The sequence below is a fragment of the Centruroides vittatus genome, unplaced genomic scaffold (genome assembly GCF_030686945.1).
Source record: "Centruroides vittatus isolate TY-2023 unplaced genomic scaffold, ASM3068694v2 contig_2682, whole genome shotgun sequence".
NCBI lineage: Eukaryota > Metazoa > Arthropoda > Arachnida > Scorpiones > Buthidae > Centruroides > Centruroides vittatus.
The window spans coordinates 175,432-193,893 of NW_027121707.1; the positions used below are offsets into that span (position 1 = coordinate 175,432).

Sequence of the window (18,462 nt, forward strand, 5' to 3'; positions counted from 1 at the left end):
ACTTAGGTGTTACTAACGTGAAGAAAACCCGGAAAACTAAGTATCACTCGTGGTTTCATCCACTTGGCCAATGTTGGGCACGAAGGATAAGGGATTCCTGATTTTTCTTCCTTCTGACTGTATATTTTAGATGATTGCCAAGAGCGAAATCTTAGTTACACCACTGGATCAATCTGTTAGAATTTTATTGAATTGTATAAAAAATTAATTTATAAAACAATGGGAACCTTGTGACAAACAGGTGTAAATTAATTTTAGAAAATAGAGAAAAAAGTAAGGACTTCGACGATACAATGATAACCTTTGTCCAACGTTTGGTACTACTCCTCGGAGAGTCATTAAATTAGAGGAGTGTAAAACACTTTTCAGTTTGGCTATGGACGCATTTAGTTGTTCCTAATTAAGTGTAAATATTACAAACAAAACGCTACTAAAAAAAATACTCTTGTTACCATTCAAATCTTTTGTATAAATACTGTTAAATGTTAAGTAGCGGTACATAACCTTGAAATTCCGTATTCCACAAGCTAACAAGAGCGGGGTCATTCACACGTTCAGGTATAATGCTCGATAAAATTTTGAAAGGCGTATTGTTTTCTTTCTGCATCCCCTGTGAAAATTTCTGTATCTGCTATTGGATTGCTTCTCTCGTCAAAGGGCTGGCCGTGTGATTTTTCGGGTTTTCTAACAATAGGAAAAAGTATTCCTTGGCTTAACGCCTCTCTCCGGCGCGCACGATAAAGCGATATTGCACGAGTCGCGCGACTGTGTCGTTCTCAAGGGCACTAGGAGGGCCTTTTTTAGCCAGCCCATTATGGGTTCAACCAGGCCCACAGCGGGGCGGCCGCGCGGTAAAAATCCCCAGAATATAATCCTTTTCGCCTCAATTTTTCTCTCGATGAAGGAGAGCGCCATGCTGAGGTTTTTCTGTACTCGTCTTAAACCCTAGTTCTCGTATAGAAACTTCTGACAAGACTGTAATAAGCTAAAATATAAATAGCCAATTTAATTATTCTTTTCATTGATATCAATGTAAACCAATAATTAAATGGTACCGCAGCATATGTTCGTTACCCTCCTATTAATGGAAAACATGTGGCATGTTTCCTCCCGATAGAGACAGGAAGTTCAAATGCTTTGACATAGACTATGAATGGGATAAGTGTGAAAAGCATCTGTACATAACCACACTACTGATGGTGCAAGAGAATTCTGTATTTTTTATTGTAAATTAGTTAAGTGATTTGAATACAAACTACAACAGATTATTTTTAATATATCCTATTACTTTTTTCATGTAGCTTTATTAATAAAAATACTTTGGAATATTTCAGCAGCTTCACACAATGGCAGGAATATCATTTATTACTATAAATACACTTATTTACTTGTTATAACAATAAAACCCTTTGTAAACATCTGTAAAAAATAACATTTATATTTTAACATTAGCACCATTTACATCACAATTTTTAACCGGCATACTTCATGGACATCAGGTATTTATTAATCCGAGAAGATTTCTTCTCTCTAGCTTCGATCATCTTGTGAATCGCTTTTGCCAAATCCAGTCCATACCAGTAGCTGTCGACCCATGATTCTCGAACCCATCTGGAATGGGAAAAGAAAATTAAGAACTTTCTGTGACATGGTGATGTGAAATACTGTGAGTATTAGTGCAAATACGAGTATTAAAGCAATATGCTACAGTCGATCTCGATAGTTACTCGTGTAAAGTGCAATAGATACTTGTAAATGGGTCTTTCCCATAGATATTAAACAGGAAAACCTTTGGTATGGCTCTTACCCCTCGGGCATCATATTCTGCATTATGTAAATTATACAGTAGTTTAATTACTACAAAACTTGACACGTAGCTATGTCCCCAATAGGTATGTAAATGATTACAGTTGTAGACTGATTGCATGCCAGGTAATGCCACCGGAATGCCTTAAAATCACCATCCCAATGTCCAATAAAAAGTCTTGGAAAAGTCTCACTCTGTTCACAATTTTCATTGATCCACTAATGGACTGTTCCACTCAGCCCAATGATGTGGCATGTAAAGAAATACATTAATAACAATCAGGTGCTGAAGTCTCCAGTCAGATCACCAGGAGACATAATCATCTGATTGTGGCAAAAGCTCAAATAGCCACAATGGTGTCTTTCTCTGCCATCTACTATAGTAACCTGTAGCTTTTGTACCAATGGCAAGAGACTAGCAGAGAGAAGTATGGAAGCATATGACCATTGTGTATCCACCCCATTAGCACACTAATGTTGTTAGCTTCCTTTACATTGGTGCCTTGATAAAAGTATATAGTCTGTAGTGATGAATCTTGGTTCTATTTAGGAACAGATGACTACCATGTTATTGTGTGGAGGACTGCTTTAATGCTTCCTTTACTGCCCCGTTGTTGGTGTGCTTGTCTGGGGAATAATCTTGTATGACATTAGACTACCTCTTGTGGTGGTACAAGGGATATTTATGGCACAGAAAAATGTTCAAGAAATTCCGTACCCTCACGTGTTGATATTTCTGGCTGCAAACTGCCTTTTTCAACAAGTTGATGCTTCACCACACACAATAAGTTTTTGAAGGAATGTCTCTGTCACATTGCCTCACTTTCTTGACCTGCCTGGTACCCAAATTTGTTGTCCCTCAAATAAATGAGGCCAGACTGGGCATCAGCTTTGGTCATCTATAAGTGCGATGGCTCCAGAGTAACAGTTGCAACATCCACGGGCAAATCTCTCGTAAGAATATTGAATAGCCAAACAAAACACAATTTTTTAAACTCTTTCTGCCTTACAGAAACTGAGAGACTTTTTTCCCACAACCATCATGGGTTTAAATAGTGAATATGGAGTGCAGTCAAAGTTCTAGGACTGGTGACATGGCACTACAATTGTCTACATGCTGAATTTGCATAAACTAGGATGCATAACAGACATCATTATTTAGCTTCCCACCAAATTTTGTGTAATTATTGTATGTTTTTGTTTCTTGCTTGTGAAAAACTCGAGAATTGGTTATTGCATCGCGACAATGCCCCAACTGCACAGATATCTCTATTCAACAGTTTCTTGCCAAAAATAAAATAGCCATAGTTCTCCACCCTTCTTATTCATCACACTTGGCACCCTGTGACTTTTTTCTATTTTCATGACTGGAAAAAGCTATGATAACAATATGATAACCATTGATGGTAACGAATTAGTAGTGGCTTGCCCCATACATCATCCTTTAACAATAGAGTAGTTCCTGTCATCTATCTGACACCTTTCAAAGTTTGTATATAGTTAATTGGGGCCTCCTGCTCCTATGCTTTCCATTTCTGGCTTCTGCTTTCTTCTATCTAATATTATTCTTGTGATTAAGGAAGGTCAGACACCAGAGGGATGTCAGTGGAAATTTATGTCTACAATTTTAGAGTACAGTTCCTCTAAAACTAATTGAAATTATTCTAAAACCCTGGATATAGACCACTTTCATGCATACGTTACAGCCTACAACCACAGTTTTAGAGTACAATTCCAGAATAAAAACAAATAGAAAAGGCATAACATCAGGAATATCATTATGTATGCAAATCTCACTGTGCTAGGTACTGTAGTTAATTGTCATATCTTTAAATTTACCATATTAAATTTTATGAAAAAGTTCTACTTTTTATGGAAAGTTGAAAATTTGCTTAAGTTTGAACAATGCTTCAATGTAATTTGTCGTACGCCCAAGTTGTTTCTTGCTCTCACATTATGCTCCTATATTTGCAGTGCTCTTTTGGCTTTATATTTGGTGTGTTTGGTTTTATATATTGTATGTTATTCATTGATTTTATTCATTCATTGAACCTTAATGAAAAATCTCAGTGAGCTTTCCAATTAAAAACTGTGGTGTGATAAGTCCTTAAAATTTATAGCAAATTACATGTAGCTATTCAGAAGATTTATTACAATATTGGGCAAAAAGCAAATAATTATAACAAATATAATCTACTTCTGATAAGTAGCACCGAGTTCAGCGTTAACGTAGATTCTTCTTTTTATTGCAAGTACTTTCGACGAAAAATTACGATCGTCGTCTTCAGGCGAATGTGGAAAGAACAAATTTGAAAGAGGCATATTGAAAAAAATCTTTACTTATTAACCATGGCATCTAAGAAGTGTGTAGAAATAACAAAGTGTAAAAGGAAGGTTGTAATGTTGGCAATTAAGATAAAAAAAGAACTTAGCGTGAAGCATGAAAGTGGTACGCTTGGTCGTGTTTAAGATGCCAAAGTTGACAGTGTGCAACCAGTGAATATTAATACAATTTTCGGCTAATGTTACCTATGGTTTCAAGATGGCGGCTCGTCTCTGATTCCAGCAAATAGAAGAAGGGAAACAGTGGGGGCACACGTTCTAACCTAACCTATTCTAATAAATTACTATAATTATTACCAACAAAATTATTAGAATAGGTTAGGTCAGGTTAGAACGTGCATCCCCACTGTTTCCTTGCTGGAATCAGATGAGCTGCCATCTTGGAACCATAGGTAACATTAACCCAATTTTCATTTCATTATATAGTATTTATGTGTTCTTTTGTTTTCATTTTTTAAATTTATTATTAGAGCATTTAATTTTGTTATTTTTACCTTAAATTATGTGTATTTGCTGTTTTAAGTTTATTGGAAAAAGTACTGTTTAGGATCTGAGAATGGATTAATTTATTTTATATTATTTCTAATGAGAAAAAGATGAGGCTGTTGTATAGATTACTCCCGGTGGAATTTTGGGACTTTGAGTATATATCCGAACTGAGGGGACCGAGACGAGTTCAACAGTGTCCTACTTTTGAACCGGAGATGAAAAATAACAAAGTTATCATATTTACAGTTTCTTGCCTTTCACAATGCCTTCTACGCCATTTTAGAGTTTTCCATGGTAATGTATTTAATCCAACTGCGTGTGGACTTGCAGCCTTGAATATCAATTGAGTCAAAATAAAAGGTTATCTATTAGCCTAACTAGGGACGGTCACCTCCCAGAGGGGTAGGTTAGGTTTTTTGGACAAGTCGCGAAAGCGGCACATAGTAGTAGCCGACTGCAAGTGATAGCGAGCGTGTCGGCGGCCGAGGGGCCTTAGGCCCCGAGGTTGAGGAGCACAGGGGCATGCGAAAAAAACTTACTCCAAATGCAGACGATCAGTGTACCCGTGGATCAACATCTGTCTCTGTTGAAGGTGAGTGTAGGCCTACGTTCTGTTTTCTTGGCCTTTTACATAGGCAGTTTTCTTTAGTCTTTGCCGATGTGTCTTTAGAATATATGGCCAGCTTGCTGGACTGCCTGTTAAACGTGCGATAGGCTTAGCAGAGAGAGTGATGCAACTCCAGATCACGATGTAAGTTGTTAAAGTTTAATTATCAATAAACATGATGAACTCGCCTCGGTCCCCTCAGTTCAGATATATACTCAGTCCTGAAATTCCACCAGGAGTAATCTATACAACATCCAAAGCTGATTTTGACTTCAAATGATTCAGAGTTTGAACAGCCTCCTGGAATGAACTAAATTTGAAGTACAAGGCACCACTATATTAGGTAGGTATGAGTAAGGAAAGTTTTAAAATCACAGCTGAACTGTGAAAATGGGATGAAAACAGTAAATACATATAACAGGTAGGCTAGATAATTGATTGCTATTATTTTTCAAGTTCTTTTACGTCCTACATCAATATTGACCGATTTAACACTTAACACCTCACTATAACTGGATATAGTAATAATAAATTATGTACCAAAACTCTTAGCAAATACCTGTTAGTTTGTATGAAGAACATACGTTTTCGGTGATGTAATCCACCATCATTGGGTTATGTTCTCTTTTTAAACTTCAAACAACTTTTCGGGTTAAGACATATAAATTTCAGCACCATAAAAGGACATGTTTGAACTGATAAAAAAAAAAAAAAGAAAAGAGTAGTTCTCATATTTAAACAATAGAAGAATAAATAATGTAAGTCCTAAGATCAACCATCCCTGGTTGAGGTCGAATCGACGGTTGATTTTTGACTCATCCCACGACCTGGGTTCCGATCTCATTACACTTAGTAATGAGTGATGTCCAATTAAAAAGCATGGATGAAGAAAAATAACCAATCGAGGTGATTGATCTGGGACCCGAAAAACTTAAATCTATATTCCTAGGACACAGAAGGCTTTTCTACCCGACTTTCTATCGTGCAACTTCATCCTTGGTGGAAATATTCTCTGCATTCCCGACTCCTAATCAAACTCATTGTCTCTCTTGCTACGGACTACCACCCAACAATGCCCTGGGACAGTCAACTTCCGAAAAGAACTCGGGAGATTCGTTCTCTCAGGACCCCCATCCTTCACAGAAAGGAAAAGATCCAGAAGCCTTGATTCCACTTGCTGCTTGAGAAGTATTGTAGTTGTAAGCTTATTTTTTAAGTTACAATAAATCGGACAATTGCTGTGTAATTGTGGGTTTTGTCTCTGTTCCAATCACACCCACTTATGAAACGGAACTACTCTGTCATTTTGACACTTTTTTACGCGAATCAGCGACCTCACATTACTATCAAAGAATGGCTCCACCATCAACTACAACTAAATCATACACTTCTGTGAAAAAAATACACAAACCAACTAACGTGAATGACATAACTAGAAAATAGTAACAATGATTTACTGAAGCCTTTGCAAAAGGATGGCTTCCAGTGCCACAAGACTTGGTATGATAAAATAGACAGAATCCAGCCATTATTGTCGATGAAAATGTGTAAAGGCGTATCTCAAAATTTGACCAAAATGAGTTAGATATGCCTTTAAATATAAGCCTGGGTCTTCTGTGTTGTGACGGAATGGCATATCTCTATGTAACACCGTTTGCATTCTATGGAATGATAAACATTTGGCATTTCTCAAATATCTGTTGAAAATATTGACTTATGGGCGTTTCTTGAGACATAAATACTATGCAAAAAAGAGGTTTTTAGTTTGTGTTTTCGGTGCTCCAATCATTTCCAACTTTCCCCTCCTCCTCTCCCTTCCAGGTTGTACTAATGAGTGATACCTGGTTTTCATAACATACTATTTGTATGGACTCTGCTTGGGATAGAACAACAATATCCACTTCCTAGATGTACTCTGACTTGGCAAAATGTTCCAAGGTATTCCATAAACCTACATATATGCCCATTTATACTAGCAGAATTAAATGACCCATTCATCAAAATAGCAGTGTTCTGTGCACTAGTTAAAAGGGCCTTCACACATTCTTCCAGCATGGAAAACAGGAGGAAGGAACTAAACTATGTAAGATAAATCATGATTCAACACAGATATCCTACAAAAATCATCAGAAACTTAATCCATTGACATCAATTGCAGACTAAAAGAAGAACCAAAATAAGCCTTTAAAGACAATTAAATATGTCAAATAACTGACCAGCAACCACAACAGAATAATTAAGGCCAATAAATGCAGGACAGTAGACAAAGAAATCCTTCCATGTACTCTTTACTTAAAAAAGCTAAAGACCCAGAAAACCAAAACAACCTACCAGGAGTCTACTCCATTCCATTAACAGATAATCGAGTGAGAAATAAAGTCAGAATACATTGAGACCACAACACACTCCTTAAACAAGCAATTAAAGAAACTTGAAAAGTCAATCAGGAAGGATCTTTCAACAATGGTGTTGGCAGTGTTTTCAACTGACAATCAGATGCAAGTCCACATAGATAAAGCACAACTAATACATCAAACCCGAGAAAAAGCCCATCATTAAATACTTTGCAATTAGACATGGTATTCTATGGTGACATGGCAGATCATTTAGTATACGACAGTCTTAAGGACTACATCTTTATGAATTTTCAGTCATTAATTGATTATTGTATTGTTTTCTGTTCGGTCACTGCCAACATTCTAATGAATAAAGTTATTAAAACCCTTGATAATGTGTATTTACTGTTTAATAAATTAAATAATTTACCTTATACCCACCCATCTGTTGATTGTGTCTTAATTTCCCTTACGTATTTAATACAGTAAAATATTTTGATTATTTAATGTATTTTAATGGTCTTTTACCACCAGATTTTATTGCTGTGTATGTTCTTACTTGTGTAACTCCTAATTTATCTAGTTTATATACTCCTAATTTTATGTTAAATGTTTCTTGTCACTTTTTCTTTTATCATGTGAAGTTGTACAACATATGATTAAATTATGCATATTTATAATAATAAATATGCATAATTTAATCATATGTTGTACAACTTCACATAACTTAGTCATATTAAACACAATGCACAGTTCAAGGCCAAGCACAGTCTATCTACGGAAAGAAACAACTAGAGAGCGACTCGTGTATGACATCGCTTCAGTTAAACCAATCAGCATATTCTCTAAAAATGTCAGCAGTTTTTGCATAATATGTCAGGCAATATGTGAATTTTATTTTATTTTCTGTTAATTCTTTATAGCATTCATTAACTGCAAAGAATTGTGCATTTAGCTACTACTATAACAAACTTCCTCATATTCTGATACCAAAATGTGAAGCTTCCATAACACTGTTTATAATGGGAGTGATATATTGAACAAATGGGGAAGAAACCTGAAGTAACTTCCCACAACTAAGCGATCAATGGCTGATTAATACTCAAGTCGATTCTTTCCATAGACTGACTGTAATTTCAAAATAATAAAATATATTCATACTTATCATTCATTTCTAATTTGATTTCCAAGGAAGGATGAGGCTGTGGACATCCCATATGATTCTTATTTGCTACATATGAAATCTTCTTGCAATCTCCATCGGTAGAACATTTCTGTTGATTAATTACAAAATCAACCATTTTTTGACACACAAAACATTCAAATCCTTGGAAAAGGTCTATTTTATTAATATCGTTAATACCCCATTCACGAGATTCTATTACCCGACGTAACATCTCATTTTTGACCGCTTTGGTCCTTTTGAATTCGAGGAAAGAATTATATTCCTCGTCTGACCGATCTAATTTCACCAAATAATTAGCCAGGTCCACCGGAGAATCGAAATCATCGACGACGACGACAGAGTTTTCGTCTGGCATCCAATCTCTCACGACAGAGGAGCCCTTATATACCGGAACAGAACCTACGTGGAGGGCTCTAAATAACTTTTCCGTCATGTAATCGTCACAGATTGCATTTTCAAATGCTAAGTGAAACTTGTACTTGGATATAAAATTCAGAAATTTCTCGCTCTCGTATTTATCCGTAGTGGCGAGATCCAAAGGAAGGGTGGCATTATTAAGACAACTCCCGTAAGAATCGACGGGAATGTAATTAGACAGTTCTTTCACATATCTGTCCCTGTCGGAGGCAACGGAACAATGGGACTGAACATAAAGAAGAGGCGAAAGACCCTCTCGCCTTAATCTGTTTTTCACTTCCAACGGAACAGGCATCCTCTCGGTCAAATACTCCAGAGAAGGAATAAATTGGGTGGTCAGCGGATAGTCGGATTCTCTCCTGAAAGTCGAAGTCAGGTTGAACAGCTTTATACCGGCCGCGTGGGAAAAGAGATAATTGTTCATGGGAGACTCTTCGTGTATCAGAGCCCAGACGTCGTCGGTGGATCTCGGCAAGGGCAGATCTTCCGCTTCGAGATCCGTTCCATAAAATAAGTAGGCCACGTATTTCCCGTTTCCCGAAATTTCCCTCTTCCTCGTAGAGATGCACGTTACGTTTCGACAATGAATATTTTGAGGATCGGTTAAATGAGGATAAAGGCGTTTCGTATGCCACACAATCGTCGGTTTTAAACACCACACAGTTTGTAGGAAAAGAAAAACAACGCACGCAAATTTCAGTCTCATGTCGTAAGCGAAATAGTCCTTTTCTTCTCGAAATTAAGAAATGGCAGAGCATTAGAGAGTAAAAGCCACGTAAACTGCAATTCTAAGTGCTGCTTTTTCAAACTTGAGCATAGCAGTCGCTCGTTCGATCGGCATTTTACGTCAATTTGACGTTACTTCTTCAATTTTAATATTTACATAAGTACAAACAACATTACAATTTCCGTAAAACGAAGAAATTCTACGTTCTATCACATGGCACAAATCATAAACACTACAACGTGCTTCGTGACGTACAACGCCCCCTGTAGTAATGCATTTATTTTAAATATCAAATTATTATTTTTTTAAATTTATAAGCAGAACTACCAAACGATAAAAATTTTCGATCGCGATTAATAAAAAGATAATTTTATTAATCTCACTTTTAATATTAAATTTCAATTCGTAACAAGAGTTATTAGGTCAATTTTACTGTAGTTCTTACAGTGCTCACTAGGGGCACACCCATCGGTACGAAAGCAGACGACATGTATTAAAAGTAGTGAATTTTAGACCGAAACTAAGCAAAAGACATTCAAAATATCGCAAAATATTATTTAAGTAATAAAGCACGTAAAAGAAAATAAATTAATATATACATAATCACAAGTATACAGGATGAATCAGGTGGTACCACCCGGCCCCCCATTGTGGACTGGCCGAACCCAAAATGAGATTGCCGAAAGAGGTTCTCTTATTGCCCACAGGGCGGAGTTATATATATATAAAATCAGGAGGAGAGGGAAATATCCTGCGGAACGATAAGTCATTGTATGGACACGGATATTATTCTCAGCAGTTTCGGAAATACTGTACGAAAGTTGCTCACATACAAGAACAATAACAAATGGAACGTGTGTTACATTCAAAGCAAAACCTCGAAAATCGAACCCCGAAGCTTCAATACATTTTACAATGGAAGCAATCGAACTTTACATGGCTTTGACGTACAGTACAACCTTATCGTTATTGGCATGTCTAACAGCTGCGCCTGCAAACTGTAAAAAGGGGGACACGAGATATAAAAAGAGACGGCATACATTATGCAAGACGCTTCAAACCACAAATTTCAAACAATAATTCAACGTCGGATCAGCGCTCCCGCAAGGTGGCATTGGTTGCAATGGGGTTAAGATGGCAGAATGTGGGATCCGGAATCGATCTTGACGGGTCGAAAAACCCGGGAATTTTCTAGGAGATGGTCTGTCTAGATGTGTCGGTCCGTGCCTCATCACTTCGCCGCCCCACGGTGGTCCTGGCTGAATCCATAATGGGCTTGCTAACAAGTTTCTTTTCCACTACAGACCCAACTTTAATTTCTCTAGTGCAAAACTACTATAATTTACAGCATCCTCTTCTAATAAAACGCCACTCGGTACCATTCATTCAGGTGTTATTCATACCTGAATCATACATTCCGTTTTTCGATAGGACGGCGCATTCCGGATACACACAAACAATTTTGTGACGTCACATTTGATAAAGCAAATTCTTCAATAGCTACATGGGTGGCCACGATACAGACGTACGGTACGTTGCGTGGTGTGATATTTTTGCAATATGGAAGAATTAATTGACTTTTTATCACTAATTAATTGAAAAATATTGAAAAACCTGCTTGCGCCATGCTGTTTTCTCCAGTGAACCGAGTGGCAGCGGTACCCAGGTTTTTCTAGTCACAGAACTGTGTTGAAGTATATAGATACAATACAGGTTAAAGAAACTAATCAAAAAGTAATGGCTCGCATCGGTAGATGTGTTGCGCGCAATGTTCATAATTAAGGACAATCAAGGCACTAAGAGAGCCTTTTTTAGCAAGCCCATTATGGGTTCGGCCTGGCCCACAATAGGGCGACCGGGTGGCGAGGGACACGACCACATAGCGAAAATCGTGTAGCAGTCAAACCCAAATTATTGCTGCCTAATAAATGGATTCTCTTCGCCCACAGAACAGGTTGTATTTTCCGAAAAACAGGTTCCAGCAAGTGTGAAAGTGCTTGCTATAAAGTGTTTATAAAAAAAAAAAACTGAGAGAAGCCCTGTATTCCTGATCCACTAGCCTTCTAGAGAAACTCGGGCAAGGATATGACGTTGCTCAGTAAATTAGCACCGAAAGACACCACCTTTTCCTGCTTCCAGTGCAGACGTTGAAAGAAGTTTTCCTGCTTTTAACAGAATTTTTGTGCCTCAAAGGTTTAATATGCCAGACGAAAACTTAAATGTGCAGGTTCGGTTAGATTTTAACACCAGCAGAGGTGAAAGACTGACGTAAATAACGTTGCATCAATTCATAGCGGTATGACTATTCATTGTACAATTACTCGGGGTTATATCTAACTTGAATGTGAAATGGTTATTTGACATAATTTAGTCTGCTTTCAATTGTTAATCCAATTCACCACGAACGGCAGCCATCTTGGATACTAGTATCAGGCCCGAAAGTATATAAAAATACTCTGGTCAAAGTCGTTTAGATTATAAATATGCCACCAGAACACCGGAAATTGGCGTATTTTAGGGTACTATTAATGTATAATAATTAGTATAAATATAACATGAATTGAAACAACAGACAATAGTAAATACGTATGTAAAAATGCAATAATGAAAATTTATTACATCATACTACCAAAATATGGTGTCCTGCAGCATCTCGGTCCACAGCGTTTGCAAGCGGTCCTCTAGTTCAGTCAAATGACTGTCCAACTTGCCGTTCCGGGTAATCCCGGACAAGTTCGATCGATGACAAACCGGGGTCCGGACGGGCCGGGAAAGTGTGGTATTACGGCAGAGGCAGTTCCGTGACACCCTTGAAGCGTGTGGTCGAGCATTGTGCCGTTAGAAAATGACTTTTGGGAGCCCTGCCACGAAAAGCAACACGTATGGCTGAAGGATGTGACAAACATACCGCTGGGCCGTCACGTTCCTTTGGATCACTACTAGAGGTGACCCCTGTTGTATGTGGTGCCACTCTTTAGTCTTACATACCGAAACGCTAGAGTTAGCGATGCAATGGAACCCTTTTCTCCCAATGCTTCATTCAAAAATCCATCGCTAGATTTGTAAAAGGTGTCATCCGTCTTGCACGAACTGCTCTTCTGTCATACCGCCTAATCCCGGTAAGAATTGGTCCTACAAAGTATCGGGGTAACTATATCGATTCGTTATAAAAAAAAGTCGAGGCCGATAAGTCCCAGACATTGAACACCATATTGTTAAAAGCTGATGATGTAACGACGCTACTACAAAGTAATTGGAGGGGTTTTCAGACCCCGAAATCTGTAATTTTGTTAGTCAATTCTCCATTTAAAGGTCACGTAACTTTCTAATTTAGTTATTCAGTAGAAGAAATAAATTTTTGAGACGTCTCCAAATCGATGTAATGTGTTTAAATATTTTTAAAGTTTGCGAAATTCTCCAAAACTTCTTTTCTTTCGTCGAATCGCGAATTGCCAAATAATTTATTTAGAATACCCGATAGCGCTTTGCCAATTTGAGTCGAGCACTTCGGCGCGAGGGAACCAAAACTTCCTGTGGTACACGTACCACAGGTGGTATGCAAGAAGGATCCGTTAGTGCTACCAGTGGCTCGGGTGGTTTAAAAGTTTTTGGCTTCTCCTCTCTAATTGTTTTCCACTTTTTCAAAACGGATAAAGTCGGGATCAAAGTACAGGAACGGTCGCCCTTTTTTTCACTCCCAACAGCGACACCCGCCATCTTTATAAAAACAATCCTTAGTGCCACAGGGCAGAGATTTATAAAAAACCACCATCTTTAACGCGAAATTCTCGCACGGTGCGTAATTTCGGATTGTTTGGTTTTATTTGTATGGTTAGGCGACACGTGGAGGATACCTTCCGGGAGGGCTTTTCTACGGGAAACTGACCCCCATTTAGGTGTTAGACACGTGAAGAAAACCTGGTAAACTCCACGTGACCGGGAGCGAACCTTCGACCAACTACCAGTGTTCGGCGTTTTTATCCACTCGGCCAGTTTGTAGTTTGATTTTCGACTACGATGTTGGTCCTCACAAGCTCCACACTATAATTCCTTCTATTTCGTTTGTAACCCGAAAATCTCGAGATTCTTTAGAAACCAGGACAGAGTCCCTCGTGGGTCAAAATTTAGACATAAAAGCGGCGAATAAACTGATGTCCGGTGATAATTTTTGTGCAAGAAGACCCCAGAACTGGACGATGTCAACTTGCATAAAGCCACCGAGCACTTTGCAGTGTTTTATAAGATCGCTGCCCCTGAACAGCGATCTTTGAGACCAGACTTCTGGCCTTCTAACCAGCAGCCAACGTAGGAATTTCTCTTATTTGGAATAACGCCGGTGCCTTAAGAGAACCTTAAAATTTCATTTCTTTCCTGTGTTCCGTTGTGGAGTGTTTTCTTAAATTCCGGAAGTTATTTTCTAAGCTCCAGGTAGAGAGATTCCGCTTAGGATCGGTCCTGTTAATGCTGCCAATTTGGGAGTAGAGAAAGGAGGAAGCAAACAGCTGAACGAATTCTATAGTACGAGAATAACACTTCTAATATTCTCTCGATCGAATGCTCCCTCCCGGTGAAACGTCCCCTTGAATTCCTGGGCGCTTACTTTCTACGAAGGAAGAGGACCCTTCGGAAGAGGAGAAATCAATTGGAAACACTTGGCCAAATTTACGAATTTGCCACATTTTTTAAGGGTCATTTACAAATTTGTTCGTTTTAATTACCCGCTAGTTAAATTGGTAATCGGTTCCCGCCCGTCCCGGCATGCAAACGTGTTGTAGTGTTTCTCACAAAGGTTTTACTTTGGCATAATTCCGATCGCGCAGAACTCCGAAAAAACAAATTACCGCGGAATCCCTAACTAAAGATGACGCGCAGCGTTATCTTTCCCCATCTTGGATCGTCGGCCTGTCAGTCTGATTGTTCCTACGCATACCGGGCCGGGGTCCTCTACACGCCCGTACTTCCGGTTCCACTAAACTCTAAAAATACTTCTAAGATGAGCAAATGGTTATTGCGTAACCAAGGCCGTAACACTCGAATCTCCAACCTGGTATCTTACCAAATCGTCATTACTCGCCCGAGTGTAATACTGATGATTCGTAACTTGAGTCATCACTCAAGAAAGACAAAGACAGACAGACACGAGTCATATCTTTTATTAATTCTTCTCAATCTCGTTAATACAAAAACATTTATATCGAAAACAAAGTGAACGCGCGAAGCAATCCCAACAATTCTAACGGGCGCTCGACCTCCGATCCTCTTCTTTCGCTACGAACCAGTCGTGGTGTGGCGCACACGCTACATAATATCCAACGAAAGATGGCGCTCCGATAGTGCGAGCGCCCCCTTTATATAAAATCCAAAATTTATCAAAACTAACGGCACGCCAACTGCCGAGACGGCCGAAAGACTAAGGCACGTTCGGTATATATATATATAAAACTTATGTACATGGATCGTCGGGTACGAACCCGCGCTTTTCTTCCCTATCTCCAAACTTCCTTCCTTTCTCTTTATTTTTCGGGCGGGAACGGAATGCTTTACTTTAGTAGCTAGTTTAAAAAATTTAAAAGGGGGGGAGGGTTCGTGCCTGGGGGGTGTTCGAAAATCGCTGCGTACTTTCCTGGAGTCACGCTCACGCGCGACTGATTATCGATATAACGGCGAAGAAAGCGGGAATACGGGCGACGATCCGAATGCTCGATAGGGCGTGAAGACGCGCGAGGCATATATATACAGAATGGTACGTAACCGGTAAAAAAAAAAGAAAATTTTAAATAAATAGGACCGGAAGAATACTCGGACAATCGAGCATCCGGTCCGACTTGGCTCGGGGCGAGCTCCAATAAAATACAAAAGTCGGAACTTTTAGTCGCGGTTCCGATCCGAAGGTAGAGGATCCGAAGGTAGAGGATCGTCCTCGAACTCCAAGAGATCCTTCAAGTCCTCGTCCTCCTCCGCCAGAGGACTAACGTGAACGGTCAACCGGGGCGACTTGAATTCCATTAACTGTCCCAAGTTGGATCTGTCCAAGGGATTGTTTCTCAGATCCACCTCTTGAAGCGCGGGGGCGCTCTTAAGTCTGTTCACGTCCACCTCTAGAAAAAAATTAAAAGACAAAGCAACGTCATCGACCCGCCATTTTTTTTTATACGCCGTCTGAAAGACAAAGGGTGGTGTGTCTTACCCGAGATGTAGTTCTTCTGGGCGTTCAGGTGGGTGAGTCTGGGAAGTTTGAAGACCACTTTGGGCAGCGACAGGAAGTCGTTTCTGGAGATGTCCAGTCTCTGAAGCTCCGTCACGTCCAGGAGTTCGTCGGGAAGCGTGCTGAGTCGGTTGTTGGCCAGGTTCAGCTCTGCGTATTAATTGGCCCGGTTAATCGGGAAAGGATGCCGGATAATAGAGAGACGGCGAGGTAAACAAAAACAAACCTGTTATGTAAACGAACTTAATGGCGAACTTGGAAGGCAGCTTGCGGAGGACGTTGGAGGAGAGATCGCATCCCAGCAGCACCGTGTTCCTCATCAGGTGATAAATGGCGTCCGGAAAGGACATCAGCTGGCATTCCGACAGATCTGTAAATTTCCCAATTCGATAAAACACGGGATCCAGGCCGAACGAACAAAGGAAAAAAACAACAACATAAAAAAAGGAACCCAAACTGCGCCAAAATTCCCCAGATGCGACGCAAAAGTTTTTGGCACGCGATTAATGACGTCGTAGATTTCCGCTAGGCAACAAAGAACCAAGCGGACGAAACCCCCGAAAAGAGCGATTTACACCCCGATTCACCAGCGGATATTACCTTAATTAGGGGGTGAGGGAACCTTCGTTTAAATTCGTAGTAAATTTCGTTAGGAGGAGGAGGATGAGGAGGGAATCTTCTAAAAAACCACATCACGAAGCTCGAGCTTCCGGTACAATAAGCAAAAAAGTGACCGAGTTAACAACGCAGATGCTTTCCTTTTTGCTTATTGTTAATTGCCCGGTGTGACGTAGAGAAGAGGGGATCGAACACCGCTCGATAGATAGATGAGAGAGAGAGAGAGAGAGAAGAGACTTACCTAGGTTCTGGTTAACGGTGGCATCGGTGCAACGATGTACCACTTTAATGACGGCCTTACCCGCCATTGCAACTACCACGTTGTACGTCTTGACTGTATAAGTAGGGTCCTACGAAAGAGAATAACGATTTGCCCGGTTTGTTTGCCGTTCGCAGCAGCGCCGCTTGTTTTATTCCCAGATAGATGCGCGCGCATTTAGCATCCCTTCTAAAAATAACCCGGATCAGCTGGAAGGAAGGGAGGAAAGAACGCACCCAGCTGTCTCGTGATCCGAAGGGGGAAGGAAAAACAAAAACAAACACAGGGCCAAACAACTACGTAGTCCTTTCGCAGAATTCTTAGCGACTAGATTCGGTCGCTACGTTCGGGTCGTCCACCCCCAGCCATTTTCTTTTCTTTTTTTCTTTTTAAACGGGGTCCGAACCGCATCCAGAAGTAGCCGGTAAGCCACCGAGGGGTCGAAGACGTCGGGGAAAGAGGGAGGAGGAATTTTTTCCAGGATCAAACAGCGTAACGTTCCTGGTGTCGGTAGCATTTTCCCCAATGCGAGTCGTTACTCTCTCCAGAATTACGTCCAGGGCACCATTCCAACAGTCTGATTCTACCTGTACGTTCATTGTTACCTGTTCGATGCTAATTCTAATAATAGTCGAGTTCGTTGTTTGACGTGTCGTTGCCAGACCTGACTTTTTTTTCTTTTCCATCCTCGGAGGAAAAAGTCCCATTGGGAAATTTCGACTAAGTAACAAAAAAATTATCCAAATTTAGTGCTGTGACGAACTTGAGCCGAGACCAAATTTTATTTTACATATTCCGCATCACACGCGAGAGGTAAAAAAAAACAACCCAATTCGTCACCCGATACTACGCATCCAGTTTGTTTTTACGCCGCCGAAGACCGACAGACAAACAAACAAACCGCGCAAAAAAAAAAACAACGCGATAAATCGTTAAATAGCGATTACGATAGCGATTTCTCGCCACGTACGGAAGCGATTCAGGTTTTCTATATTTAACGCGTAGTAACATCGATTGGATACTACTGTGGGGTAGTTCCGGAAGCGTAACTGACCTTCGTGTGCATTATATATATATATATATATACACACACAAACAGTTTTTTTTAAAATTTATTATTTTTTTTTAGAAGCATCGAAGCGTGCCAGAGAACATCGCTTTTGATAAATCGCTTTCTCTTTACCCGTCCGAAAATAGAAATGGCGAAACTAGTTTATCGAATTGTTTTTATTTACCGAACACCGCATTGGTCACCTCGATCGACCTTTACGCAACGTGACGTTAGAATATCAAAACAAGCCTTTTAGTATTTACGCGAGAGAGAGAGAAACTGGACGTTAGCCAGAGCGACTTATTTTCGTCGCGTTGCTTCTTTCGGGGGGGAGGAAAGGAATAAATTCGACTTCCAAGAGTTTGGCCCACCCCACTTCTCGGTACTGCGTTACGGTGATGCAGGTAAAGCCAGATCT

At 39.7% G+C, this 18,462-nt stretch overlaps 2 protein-coding genes across 2 annotated transcripts; both read right to left on the reverse strand.

Annotated features, from left to right (window-relative positions):
• Positions 1-1,265: 1,265 nt before the first annotated feature.
• On the reverse strand, positions 1,266-10,172 carry LOC136971667 (alpha-(1,3)-fucosyltransferase 11-like). Its single transcript, XM_067266137.1, has 2 exons — positions 8,743-10,172; positions 1,266-1,611 (listed from the first exon to the last, which is right to left on the reverse strand). Exons 1-2 carry the CDS (start codon positions 9,888-9,890, stop codon positions 1,473-1,475), a joined length of 1,287 nt encoding a protein of 428 aa, XP_067122238.1. The 5' UTR covers positions 9,891-10,172; the 3' UTR covers positions 1,266-1,472.
• Positions 10,173-15,048: 4,876 nt separating this feature from the next.
• LOC136971669 (leucine-rich repeat-containing protein 20-like) lies at positions 15,049-17,899 on the reverse strand. Its single transcript, XM_067266139.1, has 4 exons — positions 16,976-17,899; positions 16,343-16,486; positions 16,099-16,266; positions 15,049-16,009 (listed from the first exon to the last, which is right to left on the reverse strand). Exons 1-4 carry the CDS (start codon positions 17,040-17,042, stop codon positions 15,780-15,782), a joined length of 609 nt encoding a protein of 202 aa, XP_067122240.1. The 5' UTR covers positions 17,043-17,899; the 3' UTR covers positions 15,049-15,779.
• Positions 17,900-18,462: the final 563 nt, after the last annotated feature.

Excerpts from the sequence above, each read along its gene's own strand:
- LOC136971667 (XM_067266137.1), bottom strand. The coding sequence starts at position 9,890 with ATGAGACTGAAATTTGCGTGCGTTGTTTTTCTTTTCCTACAAACTGTG. Across the intron at positions 1,612-8,742 it reads AAATTAGAAATGAATGATAA|ATGGGTTCGAGAATCATGGG; the intron begins GTATGAATATAT and ends TTCCCATTCCAG.
- LOC136971669 (XM_067266139.1), bottom strand. The coding sequence starts at position 17,042 with ATGGCGGGTAAGGCCGTCATTAAAGTGGTACATCGTTGCACCGATGCC. Across the intron at positions 16,267-16,342 it reads TAAGTTCGTTTACATAACAG|AGCTGAACCTGGCCAACAAC; the intron begins GTTTGTTTTTGT and ends ATTAATACGCAG. Across the intron at positions 16,010-16,098 it reads CCAGAAGAACTACATCTCGG|AGGTGGACGTGAACAGACTT; the intron begins GTAAGACACACC and ends ATTTTTTTCTAG.